At 39.2% G+C, this 17,945-nt stretch overlaps 1 protein-coding gene across 3 annotated transcripts in view; it reads right to left on the minus strand.

Annotated features, from left to right (window-relative positions):
- LOC123867808 (tyrosine kinase receptor Cad96Ca) overlaps positions 1–17,945 on the minus strand; it is a 74,862-nt gene that overhangs the window by 23,961 nt on the left and 32,956 nt on the right. For all 3 annotated transcript variants that reach the window (XM_045910078.1, XM_045910077.1, XM_045910079.1), the window contains exon 2: positions 15,712–15,997. In XM_045910078.1, coding sequence (XP_045766034.1) covers positions 15,712–15,772 — 61 coding nt within the window. In that variant the 5' untranslated portion in view covers positions 15,773–15,997. The remainder of the gene's footprint in view (positions 1–15,711; positions 15,998–17,945) is intronic.

Below are 17,945 nucleotides of genomic sequence, written 5' to 3' on the forward strand. Positions count from 1 at the left end.
GGCCATCAAAGCTGTCAGTTTTAGACCAATTTTGTGACAGGGGCTATCTCAAAACTAAATTAGTTAGGAATATGAAATTTTGATAAGTACATTATTATATAGCATATACCTACTTGCATTTAAATGTCAAAATGTATTTTGCACCTGATATTGTGACTCAAGTTTTGTGTTGAAAATTGAATACAATTTATTTTTTTCAAGTTATCGCAGTATACTTTATATTGACTAGGCTACAACAGCCGAAGTGAACATAAAGTTGAAGAAATAATAATAATAAATATAATAATAACGGCCGTGTGGCACCGGCAGAGTAGAATGTTGCCACCCCCTCTCATCCCGTGGGTGTCGTAAGAGGCGACTAAGGGAACTGGGGAACTGATCAACATCCAAGTTCCCCAAAGCTCGGCGCGCTGGCCGCAAACAGCCTCCTCGGGGACCTGAGTGGACCCCGAGTGATGTAGCCGCCACTCGCCCCCCCCCCCCCCCCCCTTTAATATGATGGATAACAAAACAAGGAATGAGCGAATAGGGCCGCTGCCTGGGGGTCGCCAGGGCGCGCCTGGAGCTGGCGCTGGGCGTGGCAGCATGCGGGCCGCCAGTGCCACCAGTCGACCGGCGCTGCCACCTAGCCGGTCGACATATCCATCATCCCCACCAGATGGCTTGGCTCCGACAGGGTCCACCAGGGCCCGATCTTCGGCGCCCGCCGCTGGTGGTGTACGCCGCATGCGCTGGACTTCTCTCATGAACGAGAATGTCATGCGTGCGTACTACAGGGCGACAGGAGGGGAAACCGGACGGACTGGCTACCGAGCGGCAATGTACCGCGAGTTCCTGCTGCTCGAGCCGAACTTAACTGTCACGGAACAAAACCTGGCAGACCGGGCTCGGTATATTCAGCGTTCTAACATCTTCAACGCTACCGAGCTCGAACGATTACGACGTGAGGCTGTTCCGGAAGTCTCAGCACCTACCGCAGAGCAAATCGTCTCCCAGGCGGCGTCTGTCCGCGAGGAGACAATTACCACGTCACAAGATTTGCCTGTGGAGGAAGACACTGAGGGAACAGTCTCCCTTGATATAGAGCGGATGAGAGGGATTCTAGAAGAGGCGATTTCTGAAATCCGGAGTGCTCCTCTAGAGAATCGTCCGCGGCTCTCCCGACTTACACTAAATGTAGCGACGCGGGATGTCATTGAGGCCATAAACAAAATGCTGCCACAACATCTGGAGGGCAGCACTGGCCTGGGTGATACGGCTTCTATTATCTTCGGTGCGGCGCTAGCCGTGCACCGATTCATCGGTGCCAAGACTCCGGGACCGGGGCGTGCTGCTGCCACAAGGCGCAGCGCGGAACCGGCCTGGAAGAAGAGAATAGAACACCGTATCACTCTTGCCAGAGTCCTCATTGGCAGACTGCAAAGCTTCAGGTCGGGCAACACTAGGCCAAGGATTGTGCGCTCTGTTAGAGTTGCGTTTAACGGGTGTGGGGTCAGGTTGGACCAGCCTGACATTGCGCAAAAGCTAACAGAGCGCATCGACGACCTGAAGCAGAAAATCGCTGCATGGGGGAACCGCATCCGACGATACTCGGCAAGAGTCGAGCGATTTCAGCAAAACCGTCTCTTCTCGAGTGATCAGAAAAGGTTCTACAAAAGACTGGAGTGCCCAGCAGTCTGCTCTACCTCTCAACGACCGGACCCGGCCGACCTAGTCGCTTTCTGGCGGGGGGTGTGGTCGAGAGAGGTGGAGCATGAGGAGGGGCCTTGGATTGCGGCGGTAGAGGAAGCATGTGCCAGAATAGAACCGATGAACCCGGTCGCCATCTCTGCGGAGGATGTAGCTGGTGCAGTAAGGCGGGCTCCGAACTGGAAAAGCCCGGGACCCGACGGACTGCATCACTACTGGCTGAAAGGTTTTTCGGTTTGCCATGCGACCTTGGCTCGACAATTCCAAGAGGCTCTCGAGCAGAGGGCACTCCCGAGCCTTTTCACTACCGGGATCACTCACTTAGCTCCAAAGTCCACCGATGCCACCGACCCGGCTAAGTATCGTCCCATTACGTGTCTTACTACCATCTATAAGACACTGACATCCGTTCTGAGCCTCAAGATCTCCCGTCACATAGACGAGAATAACATCATGTCTGGGGCTCAGAACGGATGTCGGGGCGGTGGTCGTGGTACTAAGGAGCTCCTTCTCATCGACTCCGTTGCGGGCCAACTGGTCAAACGCAACCGTCGGAATTTCTCCGCCGCCTGGATCGACTACAAAAAGGCATTCGACTCGGTGCCCCATTCATGGCTCTTAAGGGTCCTTGAGCTGTACAAAGTTGACAGTGCAGTTCGAGACTTCCTTGAGGCATGCATGGGGCAATGGAGCACGATCCTGTGTCTCCATGGTGAGCGGTTGGCGGCTGCCGATGACCGGATAAGGATAGGACGGGGTATCTTCCAGGGTGATTGTCTGAGCCCGCTATGGTTTTGCCTGTCTCTGAACCCACTTAGCACCCTGCTGGAGGGCTCGGGGACAGGCTTTCAGTTTCGGAGAGGAGGTACAAAAGTACCTCACCTTCTGTACATGGATGACCTCAAACTGCTGGCACCCAATGCCACCCGCCTGAGGGAGCTGCTGAACATCACCACTGAGTTCAGCAATTCCATCAGGATGGAGCTTGGACTGGACAAGTGTGCGGTCATACATGTGGAGAGGGGACAGGTTACTCATTCGGCCGAGATTAGTCTCGAGCCATCCAACATTAAGACCCTCTCCGAAGCTGAGTCATACCGGTATCTGGGCATGTCACAATCTCTGGGTGTAAAAGAGGCGGACATGAAACAGTCTGTTTGCGAGGCCTTTTTTGGCCGTCTGACAAAAATCTGTAAAAGTTATTTGTCAGGCGCCAATAAGGTCCGAGCTTATAACGGCTGGGTTATGCCCGTCCTCATGTACACCTTTGGCGTGCTCAGTTGGACTCAGACCGAACTTGACGCCCTGGACAGAAAAGTCCGCACGACTATGACTCTCTATCGCATGCACCATCCAAAATCGTCTGTGATGAGATTGTATATCCCCCGGAAGTGTGGAGGTCGAGGCGTATTAAGCGTCAAGACCATGCATAACCGGGAGATATCCAGTCTCAGAACCTACTTTGAGACGATGAGGGGGTCTCCCATGCATAGAGAGGTCATAGAATGTGATAAAGGACTCACTCCACTATCCTTAGCCAAAACCGAGTGGCAGAAACCGGTGGTACTTAGCACCTCTGACCGGGAGACCGTATGGAAGGAGAGGGAGTTGCACGGACGCTTTTTTAAAGCTCTTAATGAGCCACACGTAGATAAAAAAGCGTCCGTGCAATGGCTGCGCTTTGGTGACCTCTTCGGGGAAACCGAAGGGTTTGTCTGTGCGATACAAGATCAGGTGGTCAAGACGCGGAACTACCGAAAGTACATTCTGAAGGATGGCACTCACGACATCTGTCGAGCTTGTCGCCATCCCGGCGAGTCACTCAGACATGTGCTTTCGGGATGTTCGGCGCTTGCCAACACTGAGTATCTGCACAGACACAACCAAGCAGCCAAAATCCTTCACCAAGAGCTTGCTCTGAAGTACGGTCTCCTGGATGAGAGGTTGCCGTATTACAGGTACACACCGGTGCCGGTACTCGAGCGCGACGGAGTCCGGCTCTATTGGGACCGGTCCATCATCACGGACAGGACTATTCTAGCGAATAAGCCTGACATTGTGGTGGTGGACCGGGCACAGTCGAGGGTGTTTTTGGTGGACATCACCATTCCATATGACGAGAACCTCGTGAGAGCTGAGACGGAGAAAAAACGCAAGTATCTTGATCTGGCTCACGAGGTTTCCGACATGTGGCATGTGGAGTCCACCGAAATCATCCCAATCGTCATATCTGCAAACGGGTTGATCCCAGTCAGCCTCGCTCACCATCTGAGGCGACTGGGGTTCCGTGGCAGTTCGCTCGCAGCCAGGATGCAAAAAGCGGTCTTGCTAGACTCGGCTAGGATAGTCCGCCGCTTTCTCAACCTGTCGCCCTGACCCCCGGCCGTTTGGTCTCCCCTGCCGGGGCGTAATCCTCCGCCCGGTACAAATATGTATTTATGTAAATGTGTATGTAGGTTTATTTATTTTTATATATGTAAGTATATTATATTATCTTTGGCTTTTATATATATCTATTTTGTAACCGGGCGTGAGAGTAAGTTATATCTATAATATAATAAATAATAATAATAAATTATTTTAGTATAATATTATCGAATTGAATTTCGAATGTTTTAAAGCATGTTTGTCATTGGTTGGTGACCAAAATGGTTAACGTCCGCTGAGCAGACTTTTGGCTCTGTCGTTTGTATGGGATTACGTAACAGACAGATTCAAGTTTTTTTTTAGATTCAAGATTTTTTATTTGCAGAAACATTTTTTACAGGGAGATCTTATTAAGTACATATGTTCAGTAGAAATGTTTCACCTTATATAATCAGGCATGCAAAATTTGTACAAAGTCATTCATATTTAAGTTACAAAGTCATTATTTAAACTATTCTTTGAATTCAGAGCCCTATACCTACTAATTTCTTTCCATGGATAGAGTATCGAACAGGCTATCAGTGACTCAGACCTTACATTAATAGTTATGCAAAAATACGAGGATAACTAACTGGTTTAATAAACGCGGCGCCAGTGAAAGTGAACTTTCACCCAGCCTTGGATTACGAGCGACACGTAACGTTACTTATCACTTACGTATGCTGATCGCGTGTTACTAAACCAACTGATTTTGACACCGAAATATGAAAGTGAAGCGTTGAATGCCTTTGATTGTGTTTGTAATGGATTCATTGTGCTATTGAATTTAGCGGCTGTAGGTGAATTTGCTTGATCCGACATCGACTTGGAATTATTGAAGAAGTTAAAAGTAACCGGATGGAAATAAATTGATTAAGTATATTGCTATATCTTAGAGGCGAAAACACTGGAATGCGTCACCTTAAATAAAAATATTCAATTAGAAAGTGAAGTTGAAATTGGTATTCACGCTTAAAGTTTAATAATAAGTATTTCAAATTCAAATATTTCAGCTCCAATATCACTCAGAGCAAAGTTGTTTATCAGCATTACATGTTTAAAATAGCTCTATAAAATAACATATCATCTCAGTGGCCGCAACAAAAAAAACCGGCCAAGTGCGAGTCGGATTTCCGAAGACCGTGAATTTGAGGTTACTACATCACAAGAAACAAAAAAAATGTGTTTCAATTTCCAAAGTAAGATAACTTTGGAACTTTATATTTTATTTTTGGAATTTGAGCAGGAATAGTAGGAACCTCTTTAAGTCTTATTATTCGATTCGAACAGAATTAGGTAACCAAGTGGAGGTATCATAATATGAAAGGGCTTTACCTGTACACCCTAAAACAAATTTTTATTTAATTTTATACATAATAGTTTTTGATTTATCGTGCAAAATGTCAGACAAAATACCCTAGTACGAAACCCTCGGTGCGCGAGTCTGGACTCGCACTTGGTCGGTTTTTTAAAGAAGAAAAAACTATTACCTACTTATTTGAATTTCAAACGGTCAAGACGATGCACAAATTAAGTTTTAATAGCATTTAGCGTGAAAAATGCGTGGTAAAATACCTACCTACTTTAGAATTTAAATTATCGTAAGTGATTTCTATTATAAATAAAGCCTCAACAAAAAAGCAAAAGCAAAAAAACATTTGTCGCCTCAATAGCTTAACAGGTAAAGAAGGGGACGGAAATCCGAAAGGTCGGCGGTTCAACTCCACCCGTTGCACTATTCTCTTGTCGTACCTACTAACACAAGCTTTACGCTTAGTTGGAGGGGAAAAGTGGAATATTAGTCGTGATAAATCATTGCTAATAAAGCGCGATGTCCTGTGAAAAAGGACCCCGGGTGGGTTCGAAACTAGTCGGGATTAGGTCAACTAAACACGTGAGAAGAGCCGGAAGAATCCTTATTTATGAGGATGCGAAAAAACAGAACGTTGTAAGCAAAGTTTATTACTTACCAGCTACAAATATTTTCCGTAATCTAATGTAATTAAGCTATAATTACCCCATTGAACTCTACGCATAGGTCGCTCTGAGCGAAACAGTATTAGTACGAATTCACCTCTCGACAGCGTTGATTAATTAAGTTGATTGATTTCGACTATAAAAATACAATACTTACTCAACAACAAAGTGAAATTAATTTAAAATTCCATTTAAGGCTTGAAATCGTCCATACATCCACTTCCAGCGTCCCAAGCGGAAACTTTGCAAAATAAAAATCGCTAAAACTGAACATAAGACTTAACTGCCTTATAACAAGGCAGTTAAGGACCACTTAATAATTCTGATGTTAGTGTTTCGATACTCGAAATCTATCAACGTTAACGAGATATACAAACTTGAACTAATCCTACAGTACACCTTGAATGTCTCACCATCAAGTCTGGAATCTGCTTCCTGTTAATGCTGCCTTATCCGACTAATGTCAGGGCCTTTTTATACTTGTTTATATGTAACCAACAACCGTAAAGTAAACGAACTGTAGTAAATTGGAAGTTTATGTAAAGACCAGTCTGTCCATCACTGGGCTCTTACAATAAATTATCCCTATTTGGTTCAGCGATTAATTAATGTAGAAAATTAATTGATTACCATCAAAGATGGAAGAAATCCAGTAGCAAGATTAATATAATTGATCGTTTGTTGGGTTGGTTAAACTAACCCAAACGAAAAACAAGAAAACCGACCACTTTCAACGAAAAAAAAAACACTCCAGAAAGGTACCGCACGCGCGCCAGCAAACGCCAACACAGATGAAGACCAGTTAACTTTATCTGCTCAGTGGAGTTAGCCAAGATGCAAAGCGGCTTGGAAAAAGAGCTGGAAAACGAACGTTAATGACAGAGAAAGATTGAGAAGTCTTCTGGAGTAGAGACGGTCATCAGAAGTTAATATCTATCTTTAAGTGGAGTTAACCAAGACGCCAAGCGAACTTGGACAAAAAAGCTGGCAAATGAGTGCTTATGACAGAGACAGATGGAGAAATCTTCTCGAGCATGGTGGCCGTCAGGAGTTAACATTTATCTTTGAGTGGAGTTAACCAAGAAGCCAAACGGCTTGGAAAAAAGAGCTAGATAACGAATGTTAATGACAGAGATAGATAGAGAAATCTTCTGGAGCCGTGCCGGGCTCTCAAAGAGATGTAGCGCTGAAGATGATTATGCTGACTGATGAGTCTATGTAATGGTTAAGAGATTGGAAATTTTATCGCTACGAAACGTTGAATGCCTGTTTTCTTATCTAACAGTTTATGTTAAAAACAATTAAGCATAAACTGCCTTTAGGCATTTCATAACGATGATTTTACGGTGGATTCTAATATTACACGTTTTATGGTAGCCGTTACATTTTAATGTTTCGTGAACCAATTTTATTAAATAATAACTCAGGTATAGATCTGATTTAGAAAGTTACAGACAGAGAGAATTAGATTTTTTATCCCTAGGTATTAAACTTTTAAATAGGAAAAGCTTAAATTTCACATACTTACCACATAGATTTTATGTGACATCATTTAACATTCATAATTAATTATTATTGTAATTTATAGTTAAAACGAGTTGTTAGCAATTTAAAATTTAAAATAGCAGAAGTATATATTTTTTTGACCTAAACACATAATTATTTACGCACGAAGTTGCCTCAAAACTTGTTAATAAAGATATTTTAAGGGACATACATAATTTTGAAAATAAATGTACTTAATTCTATTATGACAATATTTATTGGTATCGGGGGAGAATAAAATAATGAAAACATAAATATAGATAATTTGGCTTACTTATCTAGAACAACAAATAATAGAATAATCAGCACATTACGTTTGTATACTTAGAGAAGCGCGTATAAAGTAACCTGTAGGGGGAAGTGGGGCAGATTGATGCAGAAAAATTCTAAATGACATTTCACTTCTCAAATATCACAAAATATTTTTTTTTGTTTTGTTGTATGCGTAACAAATTTTATAAATATTATACTCAGTTGCAATTTAAAAAAAAAACTGGTTAAATAAAGGGATAAAAAAGTTATAAGATTTTGAAAATAGGAAAAACATCATTCTAATTGAAAAGTATTTTTAGATTATTACTTTGATACTTTTGTTAAAGAGTTGTAGTGTTGGTAAAATATAGTCCAAATCAGTAAAGCAAACCTTTTGGAGCGCTTTTTTCTTTCAGGCTTTCTGAGGCTTTGTAACTATGTTTTCAGGATTTCTAAGTCCTAGTTTCCTTCAGTAAATCCTGCTTGAAATTGTTTTTGAATACATTTCTTTATTTTCATGATTTTGTATATTTCTAATATTTCTATAGGTAAATTAAATTATATATTGCATGGATGTATATTGTCCTGGACTTAACCGTATCATTGTACCCTAAACGACATTTTATTTATTTATTTATTTATTTATTGTCAACCAAAACAGATTACAATAATTACATTAACTTAATTCTTAAATTGCAACATCTTGACCTTATTGTAACCCTATATGGTCGCACAACATGACTATGGTTTTTTAGGCACGCTTAGTTATTATTTTATATTAATAAATTAAATTTAATATAAACACTTAATAAGTACACTTATACTACAACAAATATTACCCTAAGAATTTGACGAAATAACAATGTTATACTATTATTTTTCTTAATTATTTTTACTACTTTCCTAGCAAAGATATTAAATCTGTGATCAAAAATATCTAAGTCTATATCTGTTATATTATTATAGTAGCGGCACATTCTTATAACAGGATTATAAAATGAGGTGTTATTTTTATAAGTTTCCAGTATAAAAGTTTTTGGTTTACGATTTACATATCTAACATTAAGGTTTATCTGAGAAAGTAAAGTGGGGGAGTCTATATTGGAATGTAGTATTTTATGTAGGGTTAGCAAATCTTGTCGTTTACGGCGAATATGGAGGGGAGTCATGTTAAATTTAGTAAGACGACCAGCATAGGATGGTATTTGCCTGGAGATTCCACACCGGTAGGAGAGTATTTTCAGGCATTTCTTCTGAACGCCTTCAATGTTATTAGAATGAACAGCATAGCAAGGGGACCAAATTATTGAGCAGTATTCCAGCACCGTCCGTACAAAAGTGCTATACAGTAGGATGAAGCTATGTGGATTTTTAAACATTTCTAATCATCATTTATCATTTTCTAAAAAGTATAGGTTAATTCTGAAACCACGTAAATTAATTGAAATAATTAAATAAAAAACACATGTGGGATCCATTAATTATCATTACGTATAATATGAATCTTTCTAAGATTGCATAGGAGATCGCTAAAATATTTTGTACTTTCTGCATTGTTTTTAACTTAGATGTACTCAAAAAACGTTTATAGGTGTTAAAACTCAAAACTTATTGGATGTAGCTGAGGTTGTTACTGTATGTGCAACACATATGAAGACGTGTTTTAGCGTTGTTCTTCTTTTCTTGTTTGGTGGCTTTTTGCAGTGCCAAGCCAACACAATGCACTATATTTTAGTGTTGTCACGATTCATCTCTAATCCAAAAAGATATATCTTTGGTGCCCCTTGCATCTATCTGCCCCACTTCCCCCTACCTATATCTAAGGGTAAGTCGTAAGTGCCTAAATTGTTATTATATTATCAACTTTAGTTTCGCTACCGGTAATAAGACTTGTTAGTCAAAGTCAACATTTTGGGTTAATGTTACTCGTGTCTAGGTAAGTTAATTCATTATTATGCTAAACCAATTAAGCCCAAAATAAGTAGGTGCCTTCCTTAGATGAAATCCACACGTTCCAGCGACTTTCCTACAGAATACCAAGTAGGTTTTTAAGTACTCAGTACCTAGATCTACACACTATTATATCTGTTTGTAGTTAAAGTCCTCATTAGAGTTTGCGATTGACTAGAAACTCGATTCTCAGTACTAAGTAGTTAGGACATACTGTACGCGAAAGTTTCTGTTGCGAATACAATCATGACGCGTAAGTAACGTGTGTCCAATATACACGACCTTGTCATCCCTGTAATTTAAGTTGATGTGCGAAGGAGATAGATGCACGTATGTGACCTTGATACATGGAAGCAACCAGGCCACCTCCATGTGTGTGCGTCAGATTGTACTAGGGCTGCAGAAAGGCATGGAACTTTACTGAACAGCCTTGTTTATAGCAAAAGACTCTTATATTAAACGATTTACAGTTGGAAGTCACTCGTATGGGGATTAAAAAAATAGGAGTAGACTACGATCCTTTGCTTAAACTATTTTAGATCCTATAACTTAGACTTTACGGTTGATATTTCATCGTGATTAAGTCAAACGAGTGCAGATTCAATTTTCACCTGTCCTCCGTATGACGTACGCAAACATATTTTCCCACTTCTCGAGTTGTAAGAAGTCGTAAAAATATAATCGCGATTGAGGACTGTGGACACGGGATTCCAGCCTGCTCTATAAGAACCTGAGCAATGTTATTTCCTGTCACAATCATCTTATAGGTACCTAGAAACAGAGCTAGCGCGTGCCAGACCTTCGTTATTTTATAAAAGCTGAAAGGTTTATCTGCGTGTTGTCCCCGAGTCCAGACACAGGGAGGATAGATCAGCGAGTATGAAGTTTGGATCACGGTAGTTTTGGGAGATGACAGATAATATAGGTGTGAAAAATCAAGGAAGAGTCTCAAGTCAAAGTATAAAATAAAGTCTAATTTTTTTATACTTTCTTCGGAATGGTAATAAAAATCACGTCGTACATTGCCAGACACTTAGTATCGCGGCAACTCCTGCCAAGCGCTCAAGTTAAAAGATTAAGATCATCGATGTTTAAGATGTAATCAGTCAGTCATTCATTCAGTGACCTTTTCGTTTTATAATCCCTTTCAGCTTTTTTCTAGATTTAAAATAAATGACTTAGGTGCCGCAGCCCTTAACTTAAGTCTAGATTAATCTATTCCAGCTGCACTGGACAGGTCTTATTAAGGCTACTTTATGCAGGCGGAAAATGCACGCATTATTTTCCTTTAGAGCTGATTTTAAAATCTGAATGGAGATTAATTTCGAATAGGTATACTACGACGTCCTGTGTAGGTACTTGTAGCCTTAAGAAACATAATCCCTCCTAAAACAAATAAGCATTACAGTTTCAATATATTTAGGGTTCCGTTTTTCCTTTTGAGGTACGGAACCCTAAAAATATTGAAACTGTAATAAATGATAAATAAAAAAATGTTTTTTTTTCTCATTTAAAGAGCTGGGTCACTAGTGTGACCATGTGGCTCTGGTAGGTTCATACTAAAAAAAAAAATGAATTTTATTTCAGGTAATTAATAACGTAAGTAATGCTTATATTATAAGTACTTAATGGTTATAGGATCACTTTGTTAACTGTCTGTCCGTCTCTCCGTCTGTCGTGTCTGTCAAAAAATCTATGGGATACTTCCCGTTGACCTAGAACCATGAAATTTGACAGGTAGGTATAGGTATTATAGCACAAGTAAAGGAATAAATCCGAAAATCGTGAATTTGTGGTTACATCACAAAAAAATAATAAAAAACAAGTGCGAGTCGGACTCGTACAGGAAGGGTTCCTTACCATCATACAAGAAATAACATTATATATATTTTTTTTAATTTTCAAGGCAGTAATTTTGAAATGTTTAGTAGCAATTTGTTGTATTAGGTTGGCAACTTATAAACCCGCCACATTATTTCGACCAACTTCTAGGTTGTTACGGAAACGTCTGGAATAACGTCGTACAGTATATAAATAGAGCGTGAGTTGGCCGTCACAATCATGTAAATGACTGCATTTCAATCAGTAAAAGTTACGCAAATCATGGAAATTTCTCGTAGGGAACCACGACTGCTGTTACTTCAGGAATTTCGTTTAGGTCGGAAAGCGACCCAGGCAACTTCCAATATATGCGCTATAATGGGTGAAGGTGTACTCTATTAAGTGACAGTGGCTTAGAGCTGGAGAAATAGGTCAAATAGGTTACCTACACCAAAACCTGATGCAAGCAAAAAGTGATTTTAAGTGTATGGTGGGGAATAAAAGGGATTATTTATTGGGAGCTTTTGCCAACCAATAGTACAATTACAGGCGCTATTTGCAGCTAGATTACCAAAAAATCAAAGTAAAGTTTACTTTTTACACGACAACGCCCGACGCCACACAGACAGAGTTACTCTAGAGTAACTCGTGAAAAAATTATCTCACTGGGTTGGACTGTCCTTCTCCACCCACTGTACTAATCAGACCTTTTGCCGTCTGATTACCACCTGTTTCGTTCTCTATCACATTATTTACAAGATAAAAAAATAATGGATGAAGAACATCTGAAAAGTGAACTGACAACCATTGTTCAATCAAAAGCCCAAGGACTTCTACAAGGAAGGCATTCTATCTCTGCCAACGCGTTGGCGACAAGTAGTTCATAATGATGGTGCTTATATAATTGAAAAATAATTTTGTTTAACAATACAAAAAATAAAGAAGATTTCTAATCTGAGATGGCGGGTTTATATGTTGCCAACCTAATATATTATGCAATAGAAATACACATTCTGTGAAAATTTCAGCTCTCTACCTATCACGAGATACAGCTCTCTGACAGACGGACAGCGGAGTCTTAGTAGTAGTGTCTCGTTAGTACCCTTCGGGTACGGAACCCTAATAATTTATAAAATTACTAGCCGATGCCCGCGACTTCGCCCGCGTGAATTTAGGTTTTTTGAAATCCCGTGGGAACTCTTTGATTTTCCGGGATAAAAAGTAGCCTATGTGCTAATCCAGGATATTATCTATCTCCATTCTGAATTTCAGCGAAATCCGTCCAGTGGTTTTTGCGTGAAGGAGTAACAAACATACACACACACACACACACACACACACACACATACAAACTTTCGCCTTTATAATATTAGTGTGACAATAATAACAATTTTTTTTTAATTATTATTTTAGAATAATTTTATTATCAACAAACTGTACGAAAAGTTTGAATCATCAAAGTTTTCATACAGTTGCATATAAAAAAGGAAATTCAAGCGGAATTTAAAAGTAGGAAAGTTAAACAAACTTTGTTTCTCTCTGATTTTAAAACCCTTTTTCAATTTGACTCTTCAATAATAATTATAAACTAATATGCGCTAACAAGGGCTTCCGGAGTCCGTAAAGGGCCACTGACGGAAATCCTTTGAGCCTATAGCGGTAACTTATTCGTAGCTAGGAAATTTGATTACAGCCTCATTAACTCTCGCTGGCACTCAAGTTACCTACTAAATCAAGTTACCTACCCATCGTTTCCCATTTCTATACTCTTGAGAGATCCGTAATTATTGGTGTCAAACAATATTTTGAACCACAAAGTTTTGAATTCAAAGCGCAATGGCATGAATGAACGTATATTAAAACAAAATAACGTGCTTAGATCCCGGCGACTCTAACGGCCACCAACGCGATATTTAACGGCGTTTCCCAAACGTAGATGTAGCCACGATCAACGCACAACGGCATTCACAATGCCGTTTGACGTTAGACGATTTTAACGAATTCAATTGGCATTAGACGTTAACAGGGCAGGGACGTTTCTTTCCGTCACTTACTCCATACAATCGTAGTTCCAATTTCATTTGAATATTAATTTTCTAAAAATATAAAAATCTAAATCACCATAGGCACAGATATTAGTTTCTAGAATATGTCTGCAAAATTTCATGGATTTTGGTTGCTTAGTATTCAAATGAAATTGGAACTACGATTGTATGGAGCGAGTGACGGAGAGACCCCTCTTAAAATCGGTTCATTAGTTTAGGAGCTACAATGCCACAGACAGATACACTGATACACAGATACACAAATACACACGTTAAACTTATAACACCCCTCTTTTTGGGTCGGGGGTTAATAATTAATAAGCTGTGACTAAAACAAACGAAATTTTTTTGGGGTTATCTTTCACGGTTTATTGCGATGTTCTAGCTCTCTGGAATTAATATTTCAAACAGCCAAAATAATATGATGTCTAAAAGAGCGAGGTCCGAGTTGCACATGACCGGTTTTTTGTAGTTTACAGTAACTCGTGCGGTAATAGAATCCGGATAATTCGAAGCTTATGTTAAAAACAACTCAACTTTTAATCCTTTTAACCCCCGACCCAAAAAGAGGAGTGTTATGTTTGACGTATATATATGTGTATCTCTGTGGCATCGTAGCTCCTAAACTAGTGAACCGATTTTAATTTAGTTTTTTTTTGTTTGAAAGGTGGCTTGATCGAGAATGTTCTTAGCTATAATCCAAGAAAATCGGTTCAGCCGTTTGAAAGTTATCAACTCTTTTCTAGTTACTGTAACCTTCACTTGTCGGGGGTGTTATAATTTTTTAATTTACAATTGTTGTATTCCTGTTGCTTTGGTATTGTATGGTGGAGAATATCGCATGCCAGAGTATTCGCCACCTTGTATCCCTTTTCCACACACGTCTCCCTTCGGTTAAATAAGAAAAACAACACACATGGAATTTTTGTAATATTGTAATAGGTAGGTACTGCCTAACATGGAGAGCACGTCAATGACTAAGGGACACGAACCCGTTTGTCTTCTCTTATACAAGTTCCATTTCTTCATAAGTGCGAACGGGATGGGAACAAGGATCATAGAAAAACTGTCTACCAATGTGTAGGTGAACTGGACTCTGGGAGCGTGTGCCACATACGGATCGTAAACTAGACTTGCTGTAAACTCCTTTTGTCCTAGTACTTTCTAAGAACATCTAATGCTTGGTGGATCTAATGCAAGAGAGTTAGTTTTCTTTCTATCAAAGTTTCGAAGATCTCTCTAATTTAATAAATTAATTTAATTTAATTAAAAAGTGATCATAGATTTATCAAACGTGATCGATAATTTAACGACTTCTGTTAGTTAAAGTATCGGTAATCTTATTGCAATATTCATTTCATCAGGCAGAGCAATGTTAGAAACACAGCTTCCAATTTACTCCGTCACTCGTTTCATACAATCGTAGTTCCAATTTCATTTGAATATTGAGCAACCAAAGTCCATGAAATTTTGCAGACATATTCTAGAAACTAATATCTGTGTCTGTGGTGTTTTAGATTTTTCTAAAAATATGTAGTTTTAAAATTACAGGGGCTCAAAGATTTGTATGAAAATTTTAAAGACCGCGTAACTTTGAAATCGAATATTTTAACAGAAATCTGGAAAACCACAGACATAGATATTAATTTCTAGAATATGTCTGCAAAATTTCATGGACTTTGGTTGCTTAATATTCAAATGAAATTGGAACTACGATTGTATGAAACGAGTGACGGAGAGAGCCCTGTTAAATGTTCGATCTAACTACAAATAACCCCAATCTAACCGTCAACCTCCTTTAACTGTTGAGCTATTGAAGCTTCATAGGTGGATAGGTGCTACTCCGGAGTTCCTGCGGGAATTCAGCGATAACATCTTACATCAATCAAAGATGCCAGTCACGGCCCAAGTATTAAAGTACCAAGTAGGTACCTACTCGTATATCTTGTAAATTATTAGAAAGTTAGTAAGTTAGAAAAGTAATAATTATAGGTCAGTCAGTGATTTGTTGGTGCATCATACTCACCAAAAACAATGCATGTTGACACGATGCCAATAATAACATGGATTATCATATTCATTTTCATTGACCCGATGCGTTGGTGATAAGCCGCGGGCCGCGTCGCTTCATTGGTCCCCTGTATGACCACATCACATGTACACCTTTGTTAACACACGCGGTAAATCAGTTGGATAACTGTTGTTTTGCACACAATAGCTAATGGAATGTGGCGGTGTGCATCGCTGATTATAACTATTTTACTATCGTTTTGTTTACTCGGACGTTCACTGCGCTATCCAAAAAAGTTGATCTGAAACAAGAGAAATATATTGTTATGTTTTTGAAGTGAAACTACTTCTATACCGGATTTAGAAGGCTGCTATCTAAATGTACACAAACACTACCAAGGATGAAGAAATGTAAATGGTTACTAGAGGAAACGCTTATGAAATGGAAATAAAATCAAAATGCTTTAGCTTCTCGTGAAGGAGCTGGAAGTTATTTAAATACCTTTAAGTATAAAAGAAAAAGGTAACCGACTGATTAACTGGATGACTGACTGACTGACTGGCCAACTGACTAACTGACTGATCTATCATCTCTTTGGGTACGGAATCCTAAAACCGGCCAAGTGCGAGTCAGATTCGCGCACCTAGGGTTCCGTTACAACAGAAGTAAAACGTTAAGAATTACTTTTGTTAACGAACCGCAAAGCTTTGTTAATGTTATTAATATAATAACCAAACTTCTACAAAAGTTTGGTTATTATATTAATAATTAATTAATATAAAAAAATGTGATAGGTTTAGTTTTATTTTTTCTGTAAAATGCTTAAGAGGATCATTGTCAACGATCCCCCGTCGATTTCCTACGTATGATATTATTGTTCTCATCTCTATCTGCCCTGGTTCGTGTATTCTCGGTTCCTAGATCGGTGCATTTGTGATAACCAATTCTAATTGCTGTGATTGGCTGAATTTACCATGTTCTTGCTGCGACAGTGAGTTTGAGCCACTAGCGGAACAATGTTAGCCGGTCAGAAATGATTGCAATTAGTCAACCTGTATGACGTCCGTGTTCTGTTTTTGATTACAAAAAAGAAAAAATTGTTGTTGCAATCATCAATTTTAGCAAATAGTGAAAGAGAGTCGACCAATCAGAGGTCACAACTACCGTCACACTTTCTGTGAAACTATGGCAGTAGGCTTACCGAGTAATGAAAACAATTTTTCATTCTGTAATGTCATGTGGCAAGTAGGGTTGCCACCTGCCTCTTTTTGATTTACAGGCTACCACCATCAAAAATACGGGGTTTAGATTTGAAGAAATTTAAAAATTTGAAGTATTTGAAGAAATAGGCGGTGGTTCTCTCTGAAATGCATGGAAAGCCTATTTAGATATTTCAGTTTATTTGTAAGTTTTGTATTTTTTCTCTGTATGTTGCCGTGTCTTGATTGGTGAACTGTGTTTGCAATGTGATTTTAAATAAAAGATTTATTTATTTAAATAGCTTTTAAAAACTCTAGTTTTGTAAAGCAAAATGTTATACATTTCATGCATACAATCTTTGCATTTTAACTTAAATTTACATTTAACTTGTAATTCCACCTTCACAGTATCAATACTATGGCCGTAGCCAGGAATCGATTTCGGGAGAGGTTTTATCAGGGCCGGAACTGAATCCTGTCATGAGGAAAATAACATTCGCTCAACTTTATGGGCTAATTACCTGGTTAGTGGAATTTCGCCTTTCAATTTGACAGTGAGATAAAATACAACAATAAAAAAGCGCGAGCGCAGTGAGCGTAAGTGTTTTTGGTTCAATTACAGAAAGAATTAAAGTGAAAGGGAAATGAGTTTAGCCATAGCAAGATTTTATTTTTAAAGCTCCCTATCCATACTAATATTACAAATACGACAGTATATCTATTTGCCTATCTATTTGTTACCCTTTCACGGCCCATCTTCTTTACCAAAATTTTGGTACTTACTATTCAGAGGTAACTTGCATCCCAGACATAAACTTTTTAGCCCGGAAAATCCCCCACGGAATTTTTAAAACTCTAAATTCATGCAAACGAAATTGCGGAGCTTACACCAAGTAATACAAATTCAAAGCGCGAGTGAAGTGAGCGCGAAATGTTTGATATATTTCCAAAAAAAAATTGGTAAGCAAATGCAAGAAATAGTGTAAGTATTATTTTAGGCTTAGGTTTTTGACGGCTTCCCAGGCGCAGTCGCCATTTCTAAATTTCTGG

The sequence above is a fragment of the Maniola jurtina genome, chromosome 8, assembly GCF_905333055.1.
Source record: "Maniola jurtina chromosome 8, ilManJurt1.1, whole genome shotgun sequence".
In the NCBI taxonomy this organism is placed as follows: domain Eukaryota; kingdom Metazoa; phylum Arthropoda; class Insecta; order Lepidoptera; family Nymphalidae; genus Maniola; species Maniola jurtina.